This window comes from Equus asinus, chromosome 10 (genome assembly GCF_041296235.1).
Source record: "Equus asinus isolate D_3611 breed Donkey chromosome 10, EquAss-T2T_v2, whole genome shotgun sequence".
Lineage (NCBI taxonomy): Eukaryota > Metazoa > Chordata > Mammalia > Perissodactyla > Equidae > Equus > Equus asinus.
The window spans coordinates 69516804-69538509 of NC_091799.1; the positions used below are offsets into that span (position 1 = coordinate 69516804).

General features: G+C 36.0%; 1 protein-coding gene across 1 annotated transcript in view; it reads right to left on the bottom strand.

Annotated features, from left to right (window-relative positions):
- Positions 1-6112: 6112 nt before the first annotated feature.
- NDUFS4 (NADH:ubiquinone oxidoreductase subunit S4) overlaps positions 6113-21706 on the bottom strand; it is a 101225-nt gene continuing 85631 nt past the window's right edge. The window contains exon 5 of the mRNA XM_014860325.2: positions 6113-6331. Within this exon, the coding sequence (XP_014715811.1) occupies positions 6228-6331 (104 nt within the window). The 3' untranslated portion in view covers positions 6113-6227. The remainder of the gene's footprint in view (positions 6332-21706) is intronic.

Sequence of the window (21706 nt, forward strand, 5' to 3'; positions counted from 1 at the left end):
TTTTTTAATACAGTTTTGACTTTTGAACCACATTAAAATTTTTCATATTTAAAAAATAAAATTAGGGGCTGGCCTGGTTGCAGAGTGATTAAGTTCACACACCCACTTCAGCAGGCCAGAGTTCACAGCTTCGGATCCCAGGCACAGACCTAGCACTGCTCGTCAAGCCACGCTGTGGCAGCTTCCCACATAAAATAGAGGAAGGTTGGTATAGATGTTAGTGCAGAGACAATCTTCCTCAAGCAAAAAGAGGAAGACTGGCAACAGATGTTAGCTCAGGGCTAATCTTCCTCACAAACACACAAATAATAATGAATTAACTAATTAATTAACAAGAAAGAAAAAGCTCTAGAGGTGAATACAAAGGAACTAATGAACCTAATTATATATGAAAATTGATAATGTAAAGAATAAATTCAAGTAACTTGGGACACAGTACTGTAAGTCCTCTGCACTTTTTCTAAAGACAAAAAGAATTGTGGAAAAATCTTGAACTTTACCTTGTAGTTTTTTACTAGTGGTACTAGTGATTTTAAAACCATTTTGTGTGTAGTGTAGAACAGAATAAATGAGTAATACACTAATGTTGAGAAGCAGGATTCTCATTGTGAGAGAAGGGTGATAAAATATAAAATGGGGAGAAGCAGAAGAAGAACTCCGAGTGACTGGATTGCAATTTGAGGTTACCATGATATAAAGTATGTGCGTGTGTGGAAACTCTCTCCACTACATGGGTCTAGGGAGTACCCTAATCTTGATTTCTAAATATTATTTCCCACTAAAAGGAAACAGGTTCCTTGGAGAAACGATTGATTCCAGGTCTGAGGAAGGAATGTACAAGGTAAACCTAAAATATATTATTCCAGAAATCAAAGAACTGTTAAAAAATGGATGAAGATGTGCCAAAGGAACATAGAAGCCAGCTTAAAGGAGCTCCTAAGGGTCAAATCTGGGACATTAAATATGACAATAAAGTATATAAAATAAAAAAGAATCTATGTCAACAGTAATTAACAGCAACAACAACAAACCAGTGAGGCCACCTGGTCAGCGGAGAATTGACAGAACTAGAAAATGACCATTTGTAATCTCCAGTCTAATACCTGATTCAGGTATTATGTGCCTCCAGAAGTGATTCCTTGAGAAGAATATAAAATCACTAATTATTGGTGATGTTAATTTTGATCACTTGTTTAAGGTGCTACATGCCAGATTTCTCCATCATAAAGTACTTTTAGCTCTTTTAGTTACTACATAATCTATGGGTGAATACTTTGAGACTGCATAAATCCTGTTTCCCACCAAATGTTACCACATATTTTTAGCACTCTTTGGATTGTTAACAAAACTGTTTAACGTGAATGTCATCATGAGGAAACGAGAAAAATCCAAATTGTGGAACATTTTATGAAATGACTAGCCTGAATTCTTCAAAAATGCTCAATATCATGAAAGAAAAAAAAAAGGTGAACTGTTCAAGATAAAAGGAAACTAAATTCAATGATTATTGATTGGATCCTGGATTTTAAAAAATCAGTATAAAGAACAATATTGGGGCAACCTGGCAAAATCTGTGTATGAACTATATTTTGTTAAACTATCAACAAATTATTTTTAATTGTGACAATGTTATTGTGGTATGTAGAAGAATGATGTCTTTTTTCTGAAGAGATACATCACGAAGAATTTAGAGATGATATGTTGTCTGCACCTTACTTTTAAATGAAGGGAAAAATATATGTGACAAAATGTTAACTAGTAAATTTAAGAGAAGAGTAAACGAGTGTTTATTTTCAACCCTGTCTTTCTTTTAAAGATTGGCACCTGAGCTAACATCTGTTGCCAATCTTCTTTTTTTCTTCTTCTCCTCCCCAAAGCTCCTCAGTACATAGTTGTGTATTCTAGTTGTAGGTCCTTCTGGCTCTGCTACGTGGGATGCTGCCTCAACATGGCTGGATGAGCGGTGCTAGATCTGTGCCCAGGATCCGAACCAGCAAAACCCTGGGCTGCCAAAGCAGAGCACGTGAACTTAACTGCTTGGCCACGAGGCTGGCCCCAACCTTTTTTTTAACAATAAAAATTTAGAGAAAATTCCAGTGAATAGAAAAGACTTTATCAGCGAACTTTAGATAAGGAGAAAATCTATTAAGTTATAATATATTATTACCACATGTCACTGTTGGCAGGCTTTGTTCACAAAGTCAAGCATCATGTGCTTCCTACCTCCTGAACTTCTTGTTAAAGTGACAACTGGAGACACTGATGCTTCTCCTCAGGTTTCCAGAGCTGCCATAAAATCCAGCATTCAATTTCCTCAGCCTAGATCTACCGCCACTAGGGTCCAAGGCACAGATGTAATCATGTCTGTATTTGTGCGTTATCAATTAAATCACAACTCATAATCTAATATTTTTTCAATTTGGTTATTTATCTTCATTACCCATGTGGGTTTCATATTTATCTTCCAAAGAAATCCACTGTAATAACTGTACAACTTTTTCCCGTTTTTGAGAATTTATGGGAGATTACTGTAACATTAAAAAGTCCATTTAAAAATAACTCAAGTGCTCAGTGTAATTTTTAGATGGGAGTAAACATCAACTCAAGCAGCTCTTGAGTAGTCCCAGTAAATACCCACTAACAGTTTCAAAGACATTATCAACTGAAAACCAGAAGGGAATGGGACGTACCGGCTTTGGTCTGTATTCAGAATCATCTAAACAATCAAACTAACCATTGTTTTTTGAGCTTTCCCAGGAGCAAGCCTTTGTGGCACACACCAAAACAGGTATTACAATCCTTACCCTTCTAGTCCTTCAGTCTGGCTGGAAAGGTAACAGTTATACTTGTAAAAATATATAAGCAAAACACTGAAACAAATCTAAATGTTGAAGAATTAGAAGGTTAAATTGACCATTAGTTACCATACTATAGAAAAATGTATTGGAAAACAATGATATACTCAGTGAAAAAAAGTGGTACCAATGCAATTTTGTTTCTTAAAAACATACATACCATCTTATTGCAATTTTGTTTTATTACAGCAACATACATGTATGTAGGGAACAGGAAAAAAAATACCAGAAACATATACCCCAACTGTATAACAATGGTTATCTGGGAGTGGTAGCATTTGTGATTATATTCTTCCTTATGATTTCTATATCCAATATTTTTGCAACACTTTTATAATCAGAGCACAAATATTTTAAAGAAATCATTTAAAAACATAACTAAAAATAGAGAGCAGTATACGCTAAGCAGCAAACTGTCTCAATGGTTAGTTCTGTAAGACCAACTTCACAGAGCTGCAGGTGCTCAAGGAGGCCTTCCTAGAAGAGGCAGAGCTCCCATACAATGCACTGCACAGTGCCCTGTACCTGACACAGGAAGAGCTCGATACACAGTCACTCTGATTCTATCACTTAATCTTCACCTATCCCATTAGGTAGACACCTCCTTTTTGGAGTTGAGGAAACTGAGACTTAGAAAACTTTACTTAATTTTATAAGGTTCACAAAGCTAGTAAGCGGTCGAACCACAATTGAAGCTCAAGTAGTCTAACTCAATCTTTACTCATACCAAGTAACTAGCAATTGCTGGCAGATTATAAACTCCCTCATTAGGTCTCCAGGTAACATGAGAGCAGCAATCTAATCAGTCTTGTTCCACTGTGAACCCAGGGCGTAATAAAGTATATAACACAGTACATAGCACACAGCTGCTATCAAAGAAAAACTTAGTATGTTAATGAAAGATCACTTTTTTGTCACTATGGTTTACAACCAAAAACTGGATAACTTAAATCTGGGGTTCAGACTCAGTCAATAAAGGCAATAGCTTGGTATCTACAATCAAAATGGTGGTACAAAAATTTTTAAATTAAGATACTATAAAAAAGTAAGTTAAATATTTTAAAGGTCATTAAAACATTTTTGTGTTGATACTAAATTTCAGGACTACTGGTGGAGTATTTGTTTTTTTGATGAAGAAAATTTATATCACAGGATCCCTTAGCATAAGACAGATACTATAAAAATGAGAGCCATCTAGGTTATTCTCTTTCTTTTTGGATTTGTCATACTTACCCCAAAAGGCAAAAATTCATTCAAAAACAACAAATGGGAGCCCCTTTATGCTAGTTCTACAGAAATAAATTATAGTATCGGCAGCACCTCTAGAATAATGAGAGAGATGGAAACAACCCAGAAACAGTTGGGCATTTATTAACTATGTAAATAAAGATAAGATATTACAAAAGCAAAGAACAATAGTGAATTTTTCAGCCAAGGCATGAGGTTACCTAGGAAGTTAGTTCTACCAGAGTAACAACAGATATAAAGAGTGCTATGTTAAAAACCAAAGTTAAGGTGGAAAGTATATCATTTTTTGAAGAAAACTTGCTTGTATTGCCTTATTGTATGGGATGTAAGTAGGTTTTTTTTTTTTAAACTGAAATTTAAACTCATACTCATTGAAATATCTGTGCAACTTAGTTATATTTTATCATTTTGCAGTTTATTTACTTGAAATAAAACTCTAAATAAAATCATTAAGTAAAGCTTAAGATGGCAAGATATCATAGTGTAGAAGTACATTTATAATTATGTATTTAATTATACAAATAATACATCTGTACAGTAATATATTCAGTGTATTAAAAATTAAAATAAATGTGAAAGACCCCAGACTCCTCTCTGCCACAACCAGTGGTAACTAGTAAAATCACATTAATAGTTTCTTATATATCTCTCCTGAAATATTCTAGGTGCATAATGTAAGCATCTGCCATGTCACCTCACCCTCAGATATGTTATCTATTATTCGTTTGTTTTTTTCCACTTAGCAATATATCCTGAACATCATTCTGAATACCCTGTACAGTTATTTCTTGTTCTTTACAATAGCTGCATAATACTCCATTTAACTTCATTCATCTTTTAATAGACATTTAGATTGTTTCAACTTATTAGCTACTAGAAACAATTCTGCAGTATCTTTGTATATTCACCTCTGTGTACATCCATAGGCTGCTTGCCTAGAAGTAGATTTTTAGAATTAAATGGAATATGCAGTTAACATTTTGAAAAGAGACTGCCAAAATGCTCTCCAAAATAAGATTGTACAAATTTATACTCAGATGTTTTCTTTACTGGGCTAGGTCAATGTGCTATTAGTGTTTTTATGAAATATAATTATGAAAGAATGTATTTAGTATATAACTTTTGAAACATCAAACAATGTATTAGCAATCCAAAGAAATCATCTGCCATTAATCACTCCTATTTCTTTATAACTAAAGCAATTAAGAGTATGGGCTTTGAAGACAGACAAACGTGGGTTCAAGTCCCACCTTTGGCACTTAGGACCTATGTGATTTTGAGCAGGTTATTTAGTCCTTTTAAGCCTTGATTTATGTCTTTGCAAAATGAGGAACATAATAGTGCCTACCTAATAGAATTACTATGAAGCATAGTATACAAAGTGTTTATTGAAGAGCCTGACTAAGTATGGTTGCATGATAACATACTGTATGACTTAAATGATTAACATATAACAAAAGCCGTATCTACTTATATTTTCTAAAAACAGTGAACACTAAAAATCTCCAACAATGAACTGATTTTTATTTTCTCTGAGTCTCTCAATTCATAAGAATATAAAATCTCCATCTGAACCTCTCACAATCATGAAGCACTGATTTGTGGGCAGAGTTTAGTATGGAACATAATTCATTCAGGCTCAAAGAAGCTTAGAGAATATAAAGTTCTAATTAAAGAAGAGAACTTCAATAATAAGGAGATTTGGGTTTAGGTTTATCAGATTGCAACGTAATCACGAATTCCTCTCCCTATGATAAAACAGAAGAACTTCTAAGACAGCATTTTAATAATGATGGCTGGTAGTTTATAAACACTATTGAGAATGGCTATAAAAAGCAAGTGTAAACTTTAATGTTGCAGCTGATTTCAAGCATTCCTTTTAATGGATTCTACGTACTGAAACTGCTTAAAGGTATGATCACCTGAGATCTCCTCTATATATCGGGAATTGTAACATATTCAATTTGAGACATCAAAAAACATTTAAAATAGACACCACAAAATGTATCTGCAGTTTAAAGGTCAAATTTATTAGGAGATTAAGAGATGTATTATACATGGACTATAAATACTGCACAGCTGACTTTATTCCCAGTCAAGCACAGAGATATAGTCAGTGCCAACCTATTTTGTGGATACTCTTGTTCTTTTGTTCCAAGAAAAGTTTGCGCCATAAGACTTGGACTTGGGTTTCGGAACCTTCCTCTCTTCAACGTCATAGCTCCATCCTAGAAAACAAAAACAAAAACAAAAACAAGCCTACAGGAACAGAATTAAAGAGAATACCTGAAGAATACAGCAAGCAGAGGCTAACTTTCATAAATTTAATATTCATTTATCATCAGGAGTACATGTCAACACATCTGAAATATAAATACTTAGTAATTTGTTCCCTTATAATCCTGTGTGACAAGAGGGTCCAAAACATTGCCTGAAGATGATTTACTTTATCTCAAATTAAGGGTGTGACCATGATTCAATTTCTTCTTGCTCAGTATTCTTTGTTCAATTACCAGTGGTTATGTATAATGTAAAATTCTCCATTCCGTGTTGTTTAATATGTGACTTCTTGAATAACTGCAATGAGGAGCATTGAATAATATAACCTGTCTCACTGTATTCTAAAAGCTGGTCCATTTACAGCAGTTTGGAGCTCACTCGAAGCAATACAGAAAAACAAGTACATACTTATCTATAGAAAACACAAAGTTGAGATTACTTGGTTAAATTCCCTGGATTTTGTTGGGCTACTGATTAACTCAGAAAGTTTTCCTACATTTGCTTCAAGGGCTATCTACATTAGAATCCCATGGAAGTACTGATAATAATGAAAATTCTTATGCCTGCCCAAAGGCCACATGAGAATCTCTGGTGGGGGCCTGGGAATCTGCACTTTAACTATTGATCCCAGGAGATGTTTATGCAGAGGTTTGAGAACCACTGGTCTAAAATATCTATTCTCTTCTAAGAGTTTCTCTTTTCTCAAAAGCCCTTTTCATGTTTTATAATTTTGAACACTGGATTTATTTATGTCTATTTCTTCTGCTTTAATTTAAGTCCAGCTCTTTAGTTCTAAAATATGGAGAAGAACCAAATCAACATCCTTAAAAATATAATTGTCACCTTTGTATTCCCTAGACCAAGCAACCTCTATAATTTTCACTTTTCTTCATACGATCCATTTTCCATTCCTGTAATTAATCATTCTTCTCTCTCAGAACATTCTTCAAATAACTCATCTTGAAACATCTGATTCATAGCTGATCATGCAGTCATGTGTAAAATGTCCAAACTGAATATTATATAGTTGTCTAAGTGAGCTTCTTGATCCTGTGAGTTAGCATGAATTCTACTACCTCTTGGTGAGTACAGTATTTGTTGTCACAAAGCTTACATTTGAATTTGTTTTTGCCAGTGCCCTCGAGGCAATTTCAACTCCTAGTTACCCTGTGCACAGCAGAGCGGAACCCCGCCTGGTCTTTCTGCGCCATCCTCTCACCTTCCAGCACTACATCAGACAATGCTCCACTGCTACTCATAGGGTTTGTGTGGCCAATTTTTTCAGAAGTGGGTGGACTCCAGAAGCTCCGCTGAAACCTGTTCACCATGGGTGACCCCGCTGTTATTTGAAATACCAGTGTCATAGCTTTCAGCATCACAGCAACACACAGCAGCCACACACAGTATGATGGGTGATGTGGTTCCCTGAACTGGAAATGAATGTGGACCACCAAGGCTGCTTTACATTTCAACAGCCCCTTACTTAGAATTCAATTTTGCCACAAAAGTGAACCCTAAGAAACTCAAGTCATCAAAGTATACTGCTACTATTGCCTATTTCAGTGTCCAAAAGGGGGAATTAGCAATTCCACTGCTAGAACTCCACCTTTAAAGAAAGTCCATTTGCCATAAAAGGAAATGGAGGGCCCGCCCAGCGGCAGCGGCAGTTAAGTGCACACGTTCCGCTTCTCCGTGGCCCGGGGTTTGCTGGTTCAGATCCCGGGTGCGCACATGGCACCGCTTGGCAAAAGCCATGCTGTGGTAGGCGTCCCACGTATAAACTAGAGGAAGATGGGCATGGATGTTAGCTCAGGGCCAGGTCTTCTCAGCAAAAAGAGGAGGACTGGCAGTAGTTAGCTGAGGGCTAATCTTCCTCAAAAAAAAGAGGAAACGGAGAAGCAGAAAAGCAAAGGAAATAAATGGTTTAAAATTCAAATGAAACATCAGAAGCCGGGAGAGAAAATGCTGATTCAATTCACTTGCTTAACATAACCTTACTTTCACAGAGCAGAGAAAATGTTTTGAGAACTTTCCTACCCATTAAAACAAAAAAAAAATCACAAATATCTTACTTTAAGAGGACATAAAGTAAAAAATAAGTACATTAACAAGTGGTTATTTGCATTTCAAAAAATTTACTACAGGGCATAAAATAGTACCTACTTCGTTGGTTGTCATGAGGATGAAATAAGCTAATTCATGTAAAGTGCTGCGAAAGCACCTGGCACTTAACAGTTATTTGAGTTCTATGCGAAAGGTCCTTTTGTAAGACCTTTATATGAATTACTATTATTTCCTTTATATAACTGAGGAAACTGAGGCACAGGGTGATTAGGTAACTAGCACAAGGTCACTCAGCTAGGAAGGGGCAGAATCAGGATTTGAAACACAGCCTGATTCTAGAGCCTGTGCTTCAACTATACTGTCTCTTGTGGTTTACAGTAAGTACTTGATAAATGCTAAGCGATTATTTCTCCCTGAAGTTTAATGTGCAACTTCCAAGCAACACATCTTCTATATGAAGTGAAGTATTAGTGTAAATAAAATTTCCATCACACTGGAACTCATGAATTTTGAATCTATGATGCTTTGGGTCTAGTTAGGGATAATTTGGCCTAGTTATTAACTATAGAATAGGGTTTTGGTAAGCAAATTAATACTGTGAACTGAGCATGACAACTTTAATATAAACTTCTCAAGCATTTCCTACATTAATCAGTAAATGATGCTGATAATTATAAAAATACTGAATTCAATGCAGCAGGTATAACAATAATAATTACTATTTACTGAGCATTTGCTATTCATTTAATAAATATTACTGATTGCCTACTCTGTGTCAGAAACTGTTTGGACACCAGAGGCAAAGCAGTGAATAAATTCCCAAACTTCCTCAAGTTAGTAGGGGAAGAGAAATTAATAAGTAAATGTATAGTATATTAGGTGCTAATACACCAATACCTAAGATTAAAAAAACATGCTAATAAGTACAAAGAAGAGAACATTTTAGAGAGGATAGGCAAGCTTTCCCTCCCTGAGAAGGTCACATCTGAGTGAAGACGTGAAGGAGGTCAGAGAGTGCGCCCTGTGGCTATCGTGGACGTCACCGAAAATAGCCTGCGGGCAGCGAACAGCAAGTACAAACACTTTGGGGCAGGAGTGTGCCTGGTATTCTATGTTCTATGTTCTAGGCCCTGTGCTAAGTGCTTAAATGTATTTTTATTAAGTTTTAAAATTGAGTTGACATGTTGCTTGGCTTATGAGGTACGCATTTTATATATCCTAATTTTATATTTAATTATGAGGAAAAATAAAGCATAGAGAAGATAAACAAGCAGCCTAAAGCCATACAGCTAGTAAGTGGCAAACCCAGGATTTAACTCAGGTTGACTTTAAAGCTATGCACCTGACCACCTCATAATTAAAACTCTATTTCTTGAAAATTAGCCTGTAATTGCCATTTGTAACTATTCCATCCATTTCTTTTCAATCTCTGTGTTTCTGTAACTTTTTTTCCTTTTATTTCGGTAAATGTGTTGAAAAGACTATTTTAAGAATCCCTGGAAGGGCCGGCCCTGTGGCCGAGTGGTTAAGTTTGCGCGCTCTGCTTCGGCGGCCCAGGGTTTCACCAGTTTGGATCCTGGGCGCAGACATGGCACCACTCGCCAGGCCATGTTGAGGGCAGCATCCCACATGCCACAACTAGAAGGACCCACAACTAAAATATACAGCTATGTACTGGGAGGATTCTGGGAGAAAAAGCACACACACACCCCCACAAAAGAATTCCTGGAAAGTCAGTCTGTAAGTTACCCAAGACTCCATGACCTTTTCTTGCCAAATGATGGGTGACAGAACCTATGTTCCCTCCCTGCTCTGCCTCCCAACACACATTCTCCAGCCCAGTAAAGACAGTATAAGAGGAACTGAAGAAGAAACGAAAAAGCATTTGGAAATATTTAGGAACTGGTATTATACACAAACACATACCTGATAATCACTCACTCATTTATATGGTTAATGTCTTTCAATCACCAGGGAGAGAAAGAATTTTTTTTTACTGCATCAGAAAGCAGACATAGCTCAATTATCTGTTCTGTTCATGGAGCCTCAAAATGCTGTCAGGGTCACTGCAATGTGAGAAGACTGGGCTTTTGTACACATAAAAGAACAACTGGTTTGGGTTTTCTCCTGGTAACTAAGGAGTGAGCTGGCTCTCGGGAATTGTGAGCCAGATAATAGTTGCTGTTGATGGTGCTAACAACAATAAATAGAAGTATCATTATAGGGATTGGAATGCGGATGGGCAAAGCACCCTGTGAAACAAACAAAAACACACATGGAAGAAACCTGCCATGTGCTAACAGTACCAGCTCCATATTATCACTCCACCACAGCCACCCATGATTGTTAGGATGCACAGGGGAAAAAGTTTCTTCCTCTCACGTTTTTCTACGGAAAACAACTTTGCTCCCAAAGCTGCACATGCAACTGTGCTTCTCTGATTAAGTAAAAGTGAAGAAGGGTGTGAGGAAGTCTAGTGACAATTCACAATAGAGACTGAAACTCAAGTCAGTCTACATAAATCTCCCTTTGGATTTTCTATCCACCATTCAGAAAACTTTTCTACTATGTATGTTACAATGAAAATTTGCTCTTTTTTGAGAACTCTGTTAAGAATCTGACCACATTTCCAAGCATCCCTCTCCGAAGTGTTTACCTTCCAGTACCTGGATGAACAAATTACTGGTCCCACTGTCCTTCATATCACAATCTTTTCCAAATTACTTTTTGTAATACAGCGGCCATATACAGGCTACTGGAGCAAGCAGTGAGCTTTAGCTAACAACACAAAATAACTATAGAATAACACCACCTGAAAGGATACCAAACATTTATACTTAATGGGTAAGTTACATGAATTGTACTCATCTTTTCTACTTCCCATTTGAAACTTGTTTTAAAAAAGAAAGAACATAATATAACTTGCAACAAATAGAATGTAGAAATTTAAGAATGAAATCTTATTTGTGAAATATTTAAATGTCTATAAGAATTTCTTTTTCAACCCTAAAACAAGGGTTTTTTTAAAGAAAAAACTCAAACGAGTTTCTGAGAGAGATCACGGAAGTGGAAACACTTGCACTTTCTGATGAATGCTTGTATAAAATCAAGGTGTGGTCTACGACAAAGGTCCCATATGTTATTCTATTAGGACGCTGAAAACCAGCCCTTGCTCTTCCCAGCTGTGCAACAGAAGAAGATCAAAGCAACTGAGTCCAAGGCAGCTGCCCCAGGGATGGGGTAAAGCTCCTAGGGCTGCCGTCACTTCCCACTGAGGAGAGCAGCCATATGGCATGGATTAACCACAAATCCAACCACCAGCACCTAAATGATGAGAAGCTGACTCTCTTTGCTGTTTCACACACTGGAATGCTTTCACGAAGATATTCTGAACTTTAAGCCCTAGTATCAGAGAAGTATCTCTGGCAAATGCTCTAGTAAACTTAAAACGTGATCTGTAACATCTATGCTCAATTTCTTTTTCAGAAATAAGCCCATTTATTTTGTTGATCTCCAGACTGTAGTTGGGATACTCTATTTCATATGATATGAATGTTTGATGTAATCTTTTCAAATGCCACCAAAAAAAAAAAGCCTCTGAAAAAAAAAACAGACCACAACAATTAACTTATGAATTCCATACATGAAACAGAAAAAGAAAATTAACTCCATTCATTTATATTTATAGAACCTTTTCATTTATGCTTCAGTAATGCAAAAATACAAAGTCACATTCATCAGTGCTTCTACTGCTTGTGAAATATGTTACCTCTAGTAACCTTGGTTCAAGTCCTGTAAAAGGTCTTTCGCCTCTAATAACCTAATCTCAAACCCTGACATTCGGAAGTGCACAGTTTAATGATTTTTCCTACTGTCCATTTGTGTACAAAGCAAGAACCACCACATAATTTGGCACAAAGTGACATAACTGGCAGTCACTGCTACCAGAGAGAGGCATGCGATCAGAATAGCAAAGGCTGTGGGAGGCCAACGCAAGCTATGTTGGTTGGTACTTGGAAGGTTTCAAGATTCCTCCTCAGGCTATGCACTCACATTATGCCTAAGTGAAAGCAAACCATGCATTTAAAATGTAATTTCAAGGGGAGGGAAAAGGAAGAAAAATAGCTTTTCAGGAATTTCACTTTAAAAGTCTCTCTACTTTGAAATTCTTGATAATTCTAATATTTTGGGGGGAGGAGGAGGAAGTTCAGAACAATTTAAAAGTATCTTAGATCTTCTTTTAGAAAACATGGGGGAGAAATAACAGGGCTTTGGATACAATGGCAAAGCAATTCTTTCCAAGAACTTATATAAAATGATTTAAGCAAGCAAATAGGGTGAAAATGTGAAGCACCTGAAATATTTATTAGATTAGTAATACCCTACACCTGCCACAGCTGCAACATCTCAAAAAACCCACCTTTGATGTGATAGTGAATGGCCCCCTTAAATTTTATCTTTTTAAATAATATAATTGCTATACAATATTATTATTATTATTTCCAAAGCAGTAATTAGAACCATACTATTCAGAACTTGCCACAGAACAAACTGGTTCCAAAAGTACATTTGAAAATCAGTCATTAGAAAGTTAGAACACATTTTTCTAGAGAAAAAAACTATCCAACGGTGGATGTCTAAAAATCACTCTCAGAGATTTTGATGCAATTGGTCTGGGGAGTGGTCTGTGCATGGGGATTTCCAGAATCTTATTTAACCTATAATACACTAGGAACCTCACTAAGCTACCATGTATAACGATATCTCTAAGAGAAAAATTATTTCAGACTTCCAATTGGGAATCTAAGGAATTCACCTCTTTCGCTCTCTCAGGAACCTTAGTAGTCAAGTTGAACATTTCCCTAGCCCCAAGACAGCCAGGACCTGGGATTGGAGATTAGGAAGAAAGAGTTCTGTAGAAAAAAAATTTTGTGCTTTAATAGAAAACAATGTAGTGTCTACAGCGCACCAGACGTTAGCCACGTTCACTATCTTTGACTTATTTTGCAACTCTGTAAGCTGTAGGTACCAATAATCCTCACTATTTGCTGATTCTGTCTTTGTGAATTTGCGTATTCACTAAAATCTATTTGTAACCCCAAAACAATACTCACAATGCTTCCATGGTCATTGTGACATGCATAGAATGGTGAAAAACTTGTCACCAACACACACATTGCTAGCTGACGTCAAGCAAGGTAATGCTCTGTCTTCTTGTTTCAGCGCTCATATTGTAAACAAGTGTCCTTTTTGTGGTTTATTTACAGTCACTTTTTTTTTTCATTTTTGTGCTTCTTGTTGGTAATTTCGCTGTTTACAATGGCCCCCAAATATAGTGCTTTAGTACTTTCCAGAGTTCCTGAATTCAAGAGGCTGTGATATGCCAATGTGTGGTGCGTTAGATAAGTTTCCTTCAGACACAAGTTACAGTGCTGGTGACCATGAATTCAAGTTCAGGAATCAACAATATACACTAAATGAGGTGTTTTTAAACAGAAACATTCATAAGAACAAGGTTACATATTAATCAGTTGACGAAGTTTTGTGATCAGAGGCTCACAGGAATCTAACCCTATATTTTCCCTAGGAGCAATATTTGAGTATTTGCAAATTTAGTGTATGTAGTGATTGTAGTGACTTTACAGAACATAACTACCATAATACCAATGAATAGCCAGTATCAACTGTAATTGATAGATACATAAATTCTGTCCTGTCTGGTGACTCCCCCAGCCCTCAAAACCAGTGTTGTCTCTATTTGCAATGATCTCAACATTCTTTTACTCTACAGAAATTAGTGTTGTATTGACTTTTCATTTGAACTGCTTATAACATCTCCCTGGCTCCCTTATTTCACGAGTAAAATAAATCCTTCAACACATGTTTATTTATATCTATATTAGAGTCATGGTTTTATTTTTTTTGGTAAATATCTTTTACCAATTTTGGAGGTCTCACTGAGACACCTATTAGATTCACCAACCAAAGACAGGCAAACTTCTTCACCAGAAGAGGTACACATTATTTTAAGCCCAAGCAAGTCTTTTCTTGGCTCCAAGAAGTAAACACAAGAGAACTTTGCTGACTCTCTGGTCTTTTCATTTTAATTGTGCTGTCTACTAATTTTGAGAATTGGTTTTATGGTCTGATCATTTGATGACTCTTTTAAATGGATTAACGGTTTTAGAGATGTATTATCTGTTAGGTGAGAAAAGACAGAAAATCTAGTTTGTTAGTCTTTTCTGTCTATTTGAACTCAAATAAATGAAGAACTTAAATTCACTGAGAAGAGAACAGCTCTTTAGTATGAACCAGTGAATTCATAATTCTGTGTTTCCTATTAACCCATGGCTGAAATTTTACGATTCAAGTTATAAGCTCTCGGTATGACTATATGTCTATCTACATGTCTGTTAATTCGGAAAGGTCTTTCTCTCCCATTATGTGGGTGGGTAATGTTTTTCTACCTCCAGATGATATTAATGAATTAGATTATAAAATCTCTTTAAGGGGCTCTGGGCTCTGTTCTGATTGGCTTACAGAGAAAAATAAGCACTTGCATAAGTGGAGTATTCCTAAAATTCCCAGAAACCAAAGAAATTGAACTTCGAATACTTTTAATGTGCTAGATTTAAAAAGTACTCTTATAGGACCTAGGAAACATTTAAGAATTCAAGTTCAGATAGTATACGCAGGTTTTTAGCAAACAAGACAAATTTAATAATTTTGGTTTCATAAAAACAGCTGTGCTATCTATCAGGGTTAAATGTAACACAAACATAGATTTTTTTTATTCCAGTTGGGTATGTTCTTTCTAAACTTATACAGGTTTATTGATCAAATAAGCTAGTATTACTTCTTTCTAATGTTTATAATTCTGAAAAATGTAAATTTGTGTTTTTCCAAAATGATTCATTATTCTGAAAATTTTATTTCAACAGTAATTATGTTCTGTAATATGTCAGTTTGAAAATTAATTCCCAAGATCTCTGGGTAAATTAAAACATTAGATGATATCAATGGATATTTATTAGATACCCAGATCACTTCTAAGATAGGATACTGAACCATGGATTACTAAGCAGAAATTTTTTATATACTTTTTGCTTCCTATTTTTTATATGCTACAGAGAGACTGTATCTTTGGGTTTGTTAATGTACATCTTCACTTTTGCCACCTGGAGAAGCTGGACACTTTCTACACACAGTTGTAGAAAGTTGTGTTATGTGTACTTAGGAGTTTTGCTAGTTTACTAAAATGCTGGTATGTAATAGTTTTCAATGGTCTTTCAGTTTTCTTTATGAAATCAAAGTAACTTTGGTTAAAAGATATAATTAATATACATAATGAAACTCTACTAGGAGCAATAGTGGCAAAGAGATATAACTTTGTATGCAAGGTAATAAGAGGTGTTTTCGTTTACTAAGGGAAAGAATATTTAGGTCCTAAAGTAAAATGACTGATTATTCCAGAATGAGAAAGAGAATGGTGAAGGAAAAAACTTGAATGAATACAGAAAGTTGTTGTAAGAGATTTGCAAAAAGGACATTTTATTTGCCTTATAGTATGTCTAAAAAGTAAGTCTGAAAAACTATGAAATGTATAAAAATCTCAGCAAAGTTTACTCAATTTTGATGGGCTTGTTTCATAGTTTACTGTTTATTGCCTTCCCTGACAATATGAAGAGTTATTCATTTTGTCTAATCTGCCCAGATTACAATGGGTCTGTGGTTTATCTGAATAACTGTACATGATTTATGCTGACTTTAAGTCCTTGGTGACTTATGTAAGAGCTTAAATTTTTTATAATCACATTACCTTCTATGTTTATAAGTTTCATTGTCACTTTGAAATAAGCAGCCAGAAAGTGCTTCCCGGGCACCCATAATCCTATTCCTATGCCAAGTGTTCAAATTTATGAGCCAAATACTGTTTCTCGGGCACCCATGATCCTATTCCTATCATAGCGTTCAAATCTACTGAAAAATTTTTATTTTTGCTTCTCCCAAATCAAATCCTAAATGTAAAATAAAATAAAACATTCAGAATACCTTTGCACCTTAAAACTATCTTTGAGATTCCCCAGAGGGCCTCTGGAAAATCACAAAGATATATTCTTTCAATCTTGTAAAAAAGGGAGGTGCTAGAAATAATTAAGTTTATTTGACACATTACTATTGATGAGCTGCACTAAGAACTGTCAAGTCAGAACAGATGCTTAACCATCCTGATGTTATTATTTTTATGGGTAAAATGTTATTAATAAGTATTTCAGAAATTATATGCCGTATGTGAAGTACAGAGATCTGTTAATGCCCTCAGCGTCCAAGATATGATGTTTTACTTATCACAGTCCTGGTACTGCTTTACCTGATATTAGACAACAGTATAGGTTATCAGTCACAATTTGAGTTATTTTAAAAAATATTAACTTGGTTGCATCTATCCTTCTTTAGTTTGGATCCTGTATCTTCTAGGTAAGTATATGTCAACTGGAAATCCATATCATTTATTTATGGAATTTTATTAATACGCAGATGTTTAGGACCTACCCCAGACTTACTGAATCTCTTCACTTGATATTCCTGATATATTTTTGGTATATTCTTACTATACGTTTGGCATATTTATGGTATGTCTCAGGATTATTACATCATATCTCAAGATTTTTTCTCTGTAAAGATTATGTTCATCCATTTTTATAAATCAGATAAACGTTCACTGTCTTCTTTGAAAATAAGTTTAATGACTGTTTACAGATATTTTGTCTATAACATTGTTGGGATGACTTTAAGCTGCATATCTTGTTATGAACTCTTATATTTCACTTTTGAAATTTATCAGTAATGTTAACTATAGCCATTTTAAGTCTTTTATCATTTACGGATAGATTTTTTGTTTTACTCTGATGATTCCCTTAAAGCTCTTGTAATCAGCTACAGGTCAGAGAGCTTTGTCGTCAACAAAATAAGACTGTCTCAGAGCCCCGTGGAGAAGGACTATGTTAGGTACTTTTGGGTAGAGACTTCTGATGGCATCACTTAATTATAAGCCAGTACCAGTGGATGGAGTCAGGATTTCCAGAACTTTAGTTGAGAAGCAGATAACTTTATGATCCAGTGAAACAAGAATTAATTTTATAGACTTGTGTGCTTCCTTCCCTGCTTCTACCTTCTATTACTTCCGAGGCGGGTTTTCTTCCTCAATAGACCCACTATGAACAGAAAGCAGTTTCACAGCTTATCCTCTGTCCTATTCGTGAAAGAAACTCTCCTCTATTTTGAGAATTTCAAAGAGTGTTTACAACTAACAACAATGAGAAAAACACAGGGGGTAAAATGGCATACCAGAGGAAAGTCACAAAGTTTCAAATCAGATCAAACGGGAAAAAAAGCCATTTCTGGTTTTCATTAGCATGTAAATAGTAGCAGAGCCTAGTCTTCTACCATTGAAATTTTCCACAGCTATCTTCCACCTCCTCTATCATTGATGCAGCTTCCTCCTCCTCCCCACCCACCCTTCAACTCTATCATGAAACACAAGGAAAGACAAAAGCCTCATGGGTGAGAGAGAAAGAACTAAAGTAAGGTTCATCTACATTTCAGAGGAAACCCCAGATAACCTTTCTTTGTAAAAAGAGAAAGAGTATCTTGAAAGAGTTCCTCTGGAATATATGCTGAGCTCAAAAGGAGACCTTTTGGATGAGGCCCTGAGGTTAAAGCCAAAAGACACAGGGGTATTTATATTTTCTTTACTTTGTGTGTAGGTTGGGGGATGAGAAGGAGGAGGTGGGGGAGTAGAAGGTGGGGAGCAGGGGGAGAAAGAAGTCATGGGAGGGCATTCAAGTCTTTTCTGCTTTCCCATTCCCCAGTTTCACAGAACCAGCCTTCCACAGGGAGTGAGGTCTGGTGGGGAGAGAGACCTAAGAAAAAAGACAGAAGCAGGGGGAGAGTAGCTGCAGGGATTATTACTAGCTGGAAGAAGAGAACTTCTTTTAGTCTCAGAGATGAAGACATTCATATATAAAATGATGGACTCACACAATAACTTTTTTTTTTGGTGAGGAAGATTGGCCCTGAACTAACATCTGTTGCCAAACCTTTTTTTGCTTGAGGAAGACTGGCACTGAGCTAAGATCTGTGCTAGTCTTCCTCTTCTTTGTATGTGGGATGCTACCACAACATGGCTTGATGAGCGGTGGGGGCCCAGATTCTGAACCTGCAAACCCCAGGCCACCAAAGCAAGTGCATGAACTTAACCTCTATGCCACAGGGCTGGCCCCACACACAATAACTTATTTGCTTAAAAAATTGAAAACGTGTGGGGCTGGCCTGGTGGTGCAGCGGTTAAGTTAGCACGTTCCTTTTCGGCGGCCTGGGATTTGCCGGTTCGGATCCCGGGTGTGGACATGGCACTGCTTGGCAAGCCATGCTATGGTAGGCATCCCACATATAAAGTAAAGGAAGATGGGCACAGATGTTAGCTCAGGGCCAGTCTTCCTCAGCAAAAAGAGGAGGACTGGTAGCAGTTAGCTCTGGGCTAATCTTCCTCAAAAAAAAAATTGAAAACGTGATTAACAGGGGATTTTTGTAATATAATATAGGTCTCTTTCAGCTATTTTATTTCTTTATTATAGTATATGTAATATAAGAGTTTCCACTTATCTTTGATTCATCCTGGGTAAGAGCATCGCAGAATAGAACTCTATTTCTTAAGTATAAAATGTGAGCTTTTTGTTGGATAAGGTTCTCCTACTTATATCCACTATAGAATACATAAATGAAATATTTAGAATATGTATATAATATGTATCCTGTATATTGCTAAGTACTCTAGATTGGTGCTGCCCAATAGAAACATAATGTGAACCACACATATAATTTTAAATTTTCTAGTAGCCACATTTAAAAAATGGCTAAAAAGTTTTTAAAACAGGTAAAATTAATCATGTTTTCCTAGTGCAATATATATCCAAAATATTCTAATTTCAATGTGATCAATATAAAAATTATTAGATATTTTATATGCTTTTTTATACTAAGTCATTGAAATCCAGTGTATATTTTACACTTACAGCACATATCAATTCGAACTAGAAACATTTCAAGTGCTAGACAGTCATGTGTAGTTACCATATTGGACAGTGCAGAGCCTAGATGGTATTTTTTTTTCCCCTAAGGAAGATAAGCCCTGAGCTAACATCTGCTGCCAATCCTCCTCTTTTTGCTGAGGAAGACTGGCCCTGAGCTAACATCCATGTCCATCTTCCTCTACTTTTTTATATGTGGGATGCCTGACACAGCATGGCGTGCCAAGCAGTGCCATGTCCGCACTCGGGATCCGAACCAGTGAACCCTGGGCCGCCAAAGTGGAACATGCGCGCTTAACCACTGCACCACCAGGCTGGCCCCTAGATGGTTAATTTTTAAGGTCTACCAACAGCATAGTATCACAGAAAAAAACACGAGACTTGGAATCCAGAAACTTGCGCCCTATCAGTTAGGAACACATGATTGATCTTGGTCTTGTTTTATTAAGTTCTCTAGGTCTTAATATCCTTAAAAAAGAAAGTTTAGAACGAATAACATACAGCTTGGAAACTACTCTAAGGTTATGAAATGATCATGTTGAGTACACTGCAATATACTTCAGGGTACTAACCCTTAATAAACTCAGGATAAATTCCAAATTAATTTGACATTAAAACATTTATTGGCTGTATTTTATTTTACAAAGACACTAAAATATAAGAAATTGCTCATCATTCTACTTGACAAGAGATTTTCACATATTGAGGTATATGGGCTATCTATTCAGGTTCAAAACTGATTCAGCTTGAACAAAAGAAGCCTGACTTAAGGCATATCAAACGTACATTGTACATGTGCTTTAACTATTAAAGAAAAGAATGAACTCTCTCAAGATAAGAATGCATACTTCCCCTCCTTTGCCCTATTGGTAAATAGTAGTTCATTTCCAGACATCAGGTTCATGTTGACCTACTATTTTGCAACTAAATACCTCTTTGAAACTCTGAAAATGTATCCTGGGTGTATTTAATGTATGCTCTTTTCCAAAAAAGGTATAACACTGTGCTGAAGACCATGCTTTTCTGGAAGGTGTTCTAAGGCCTTCCCCGTTATCATCCTCACTCTGGCTCAAGTAAAACTCACCTTATTTCTCTTGTCTATAGAATGGTTATTGGTTATTTTGCTAAAAATACTACAATTTTCTTTCTTCAAATTTCTAATTAGAGGGAATTAGTAGTTCTTCTAAAAGACAGAATAAGTAGCCAAATTAATTTAAAGTGATTTAAAGTAAAGTTTAAAACATGATCTGGAGAATAATTTATAACATCACTACGTGTACTGTTCAAATTCACCAATACTTTTACTGAGCACATTAAAAGATGAATATGGGTGGGACTGGGTGTTCTCCCTGGTACGTACTTACAATCCAGTAGGCAGGATAAAATATTACACTTTGAGTATGAGGACTATGCCTTATTTACTACTGATCCCCAGAGCCTAGCCACCAGCACTGGCATGTGAGAGAGTGCTCAACATACATCTGATTGAATGCAATACAAAAAAAGTCAAATATAAAAACCACACTATAAGAGCTGTTAAGAAAAGAACAAATTATTGTGTAAGTGAAAAGGAAGAGACAGCACATCCAGTTGTGGGTGGGAGATGCAGGTGGGAAAGGGGAAAAGGGATCAGCAAGGAGATAACATTTAAAATGTATTTCGAAGACTAGGGTGGAGTTCATAAGCAGGGATAAGAATGAGAAAGGGAAAAGGATGAATAAGGTTGTGGATGAAGGAAAGTATATAGCCGGTTTGGGAATAAGGGCAGAAAGAGGGTTGGCATAGTAAGACAAAGATAGGCTAGTGCTTTACTAATTAAATTAGTGTTTAGATTGTGAAGAGCTTTGAATTACCAGTTCAGGAATATATCTATTAAACATAAGCCCTTCAAGATGTTTGAATAAACAGTAGTTTGGATTTATAAAAATGTCAGAGAAGAAAGGGTCTCAGTATTGAGTTAGTATATATAATGGTTTAGACCAGGGGGTCAGTAAATATTGTCTGTAAATGGCCAAACAGAAAATATTTTTAGATTTTGGGGGCCATACAGTCTCCATTACAACTATTTAATTCTACTATTATAGCCGAGAAGCAGTCACAGACAATACATAAATGAATATGATTGTTTAAATACAACTTGCTCACCCACTTATAGGTATGTGACCTTGT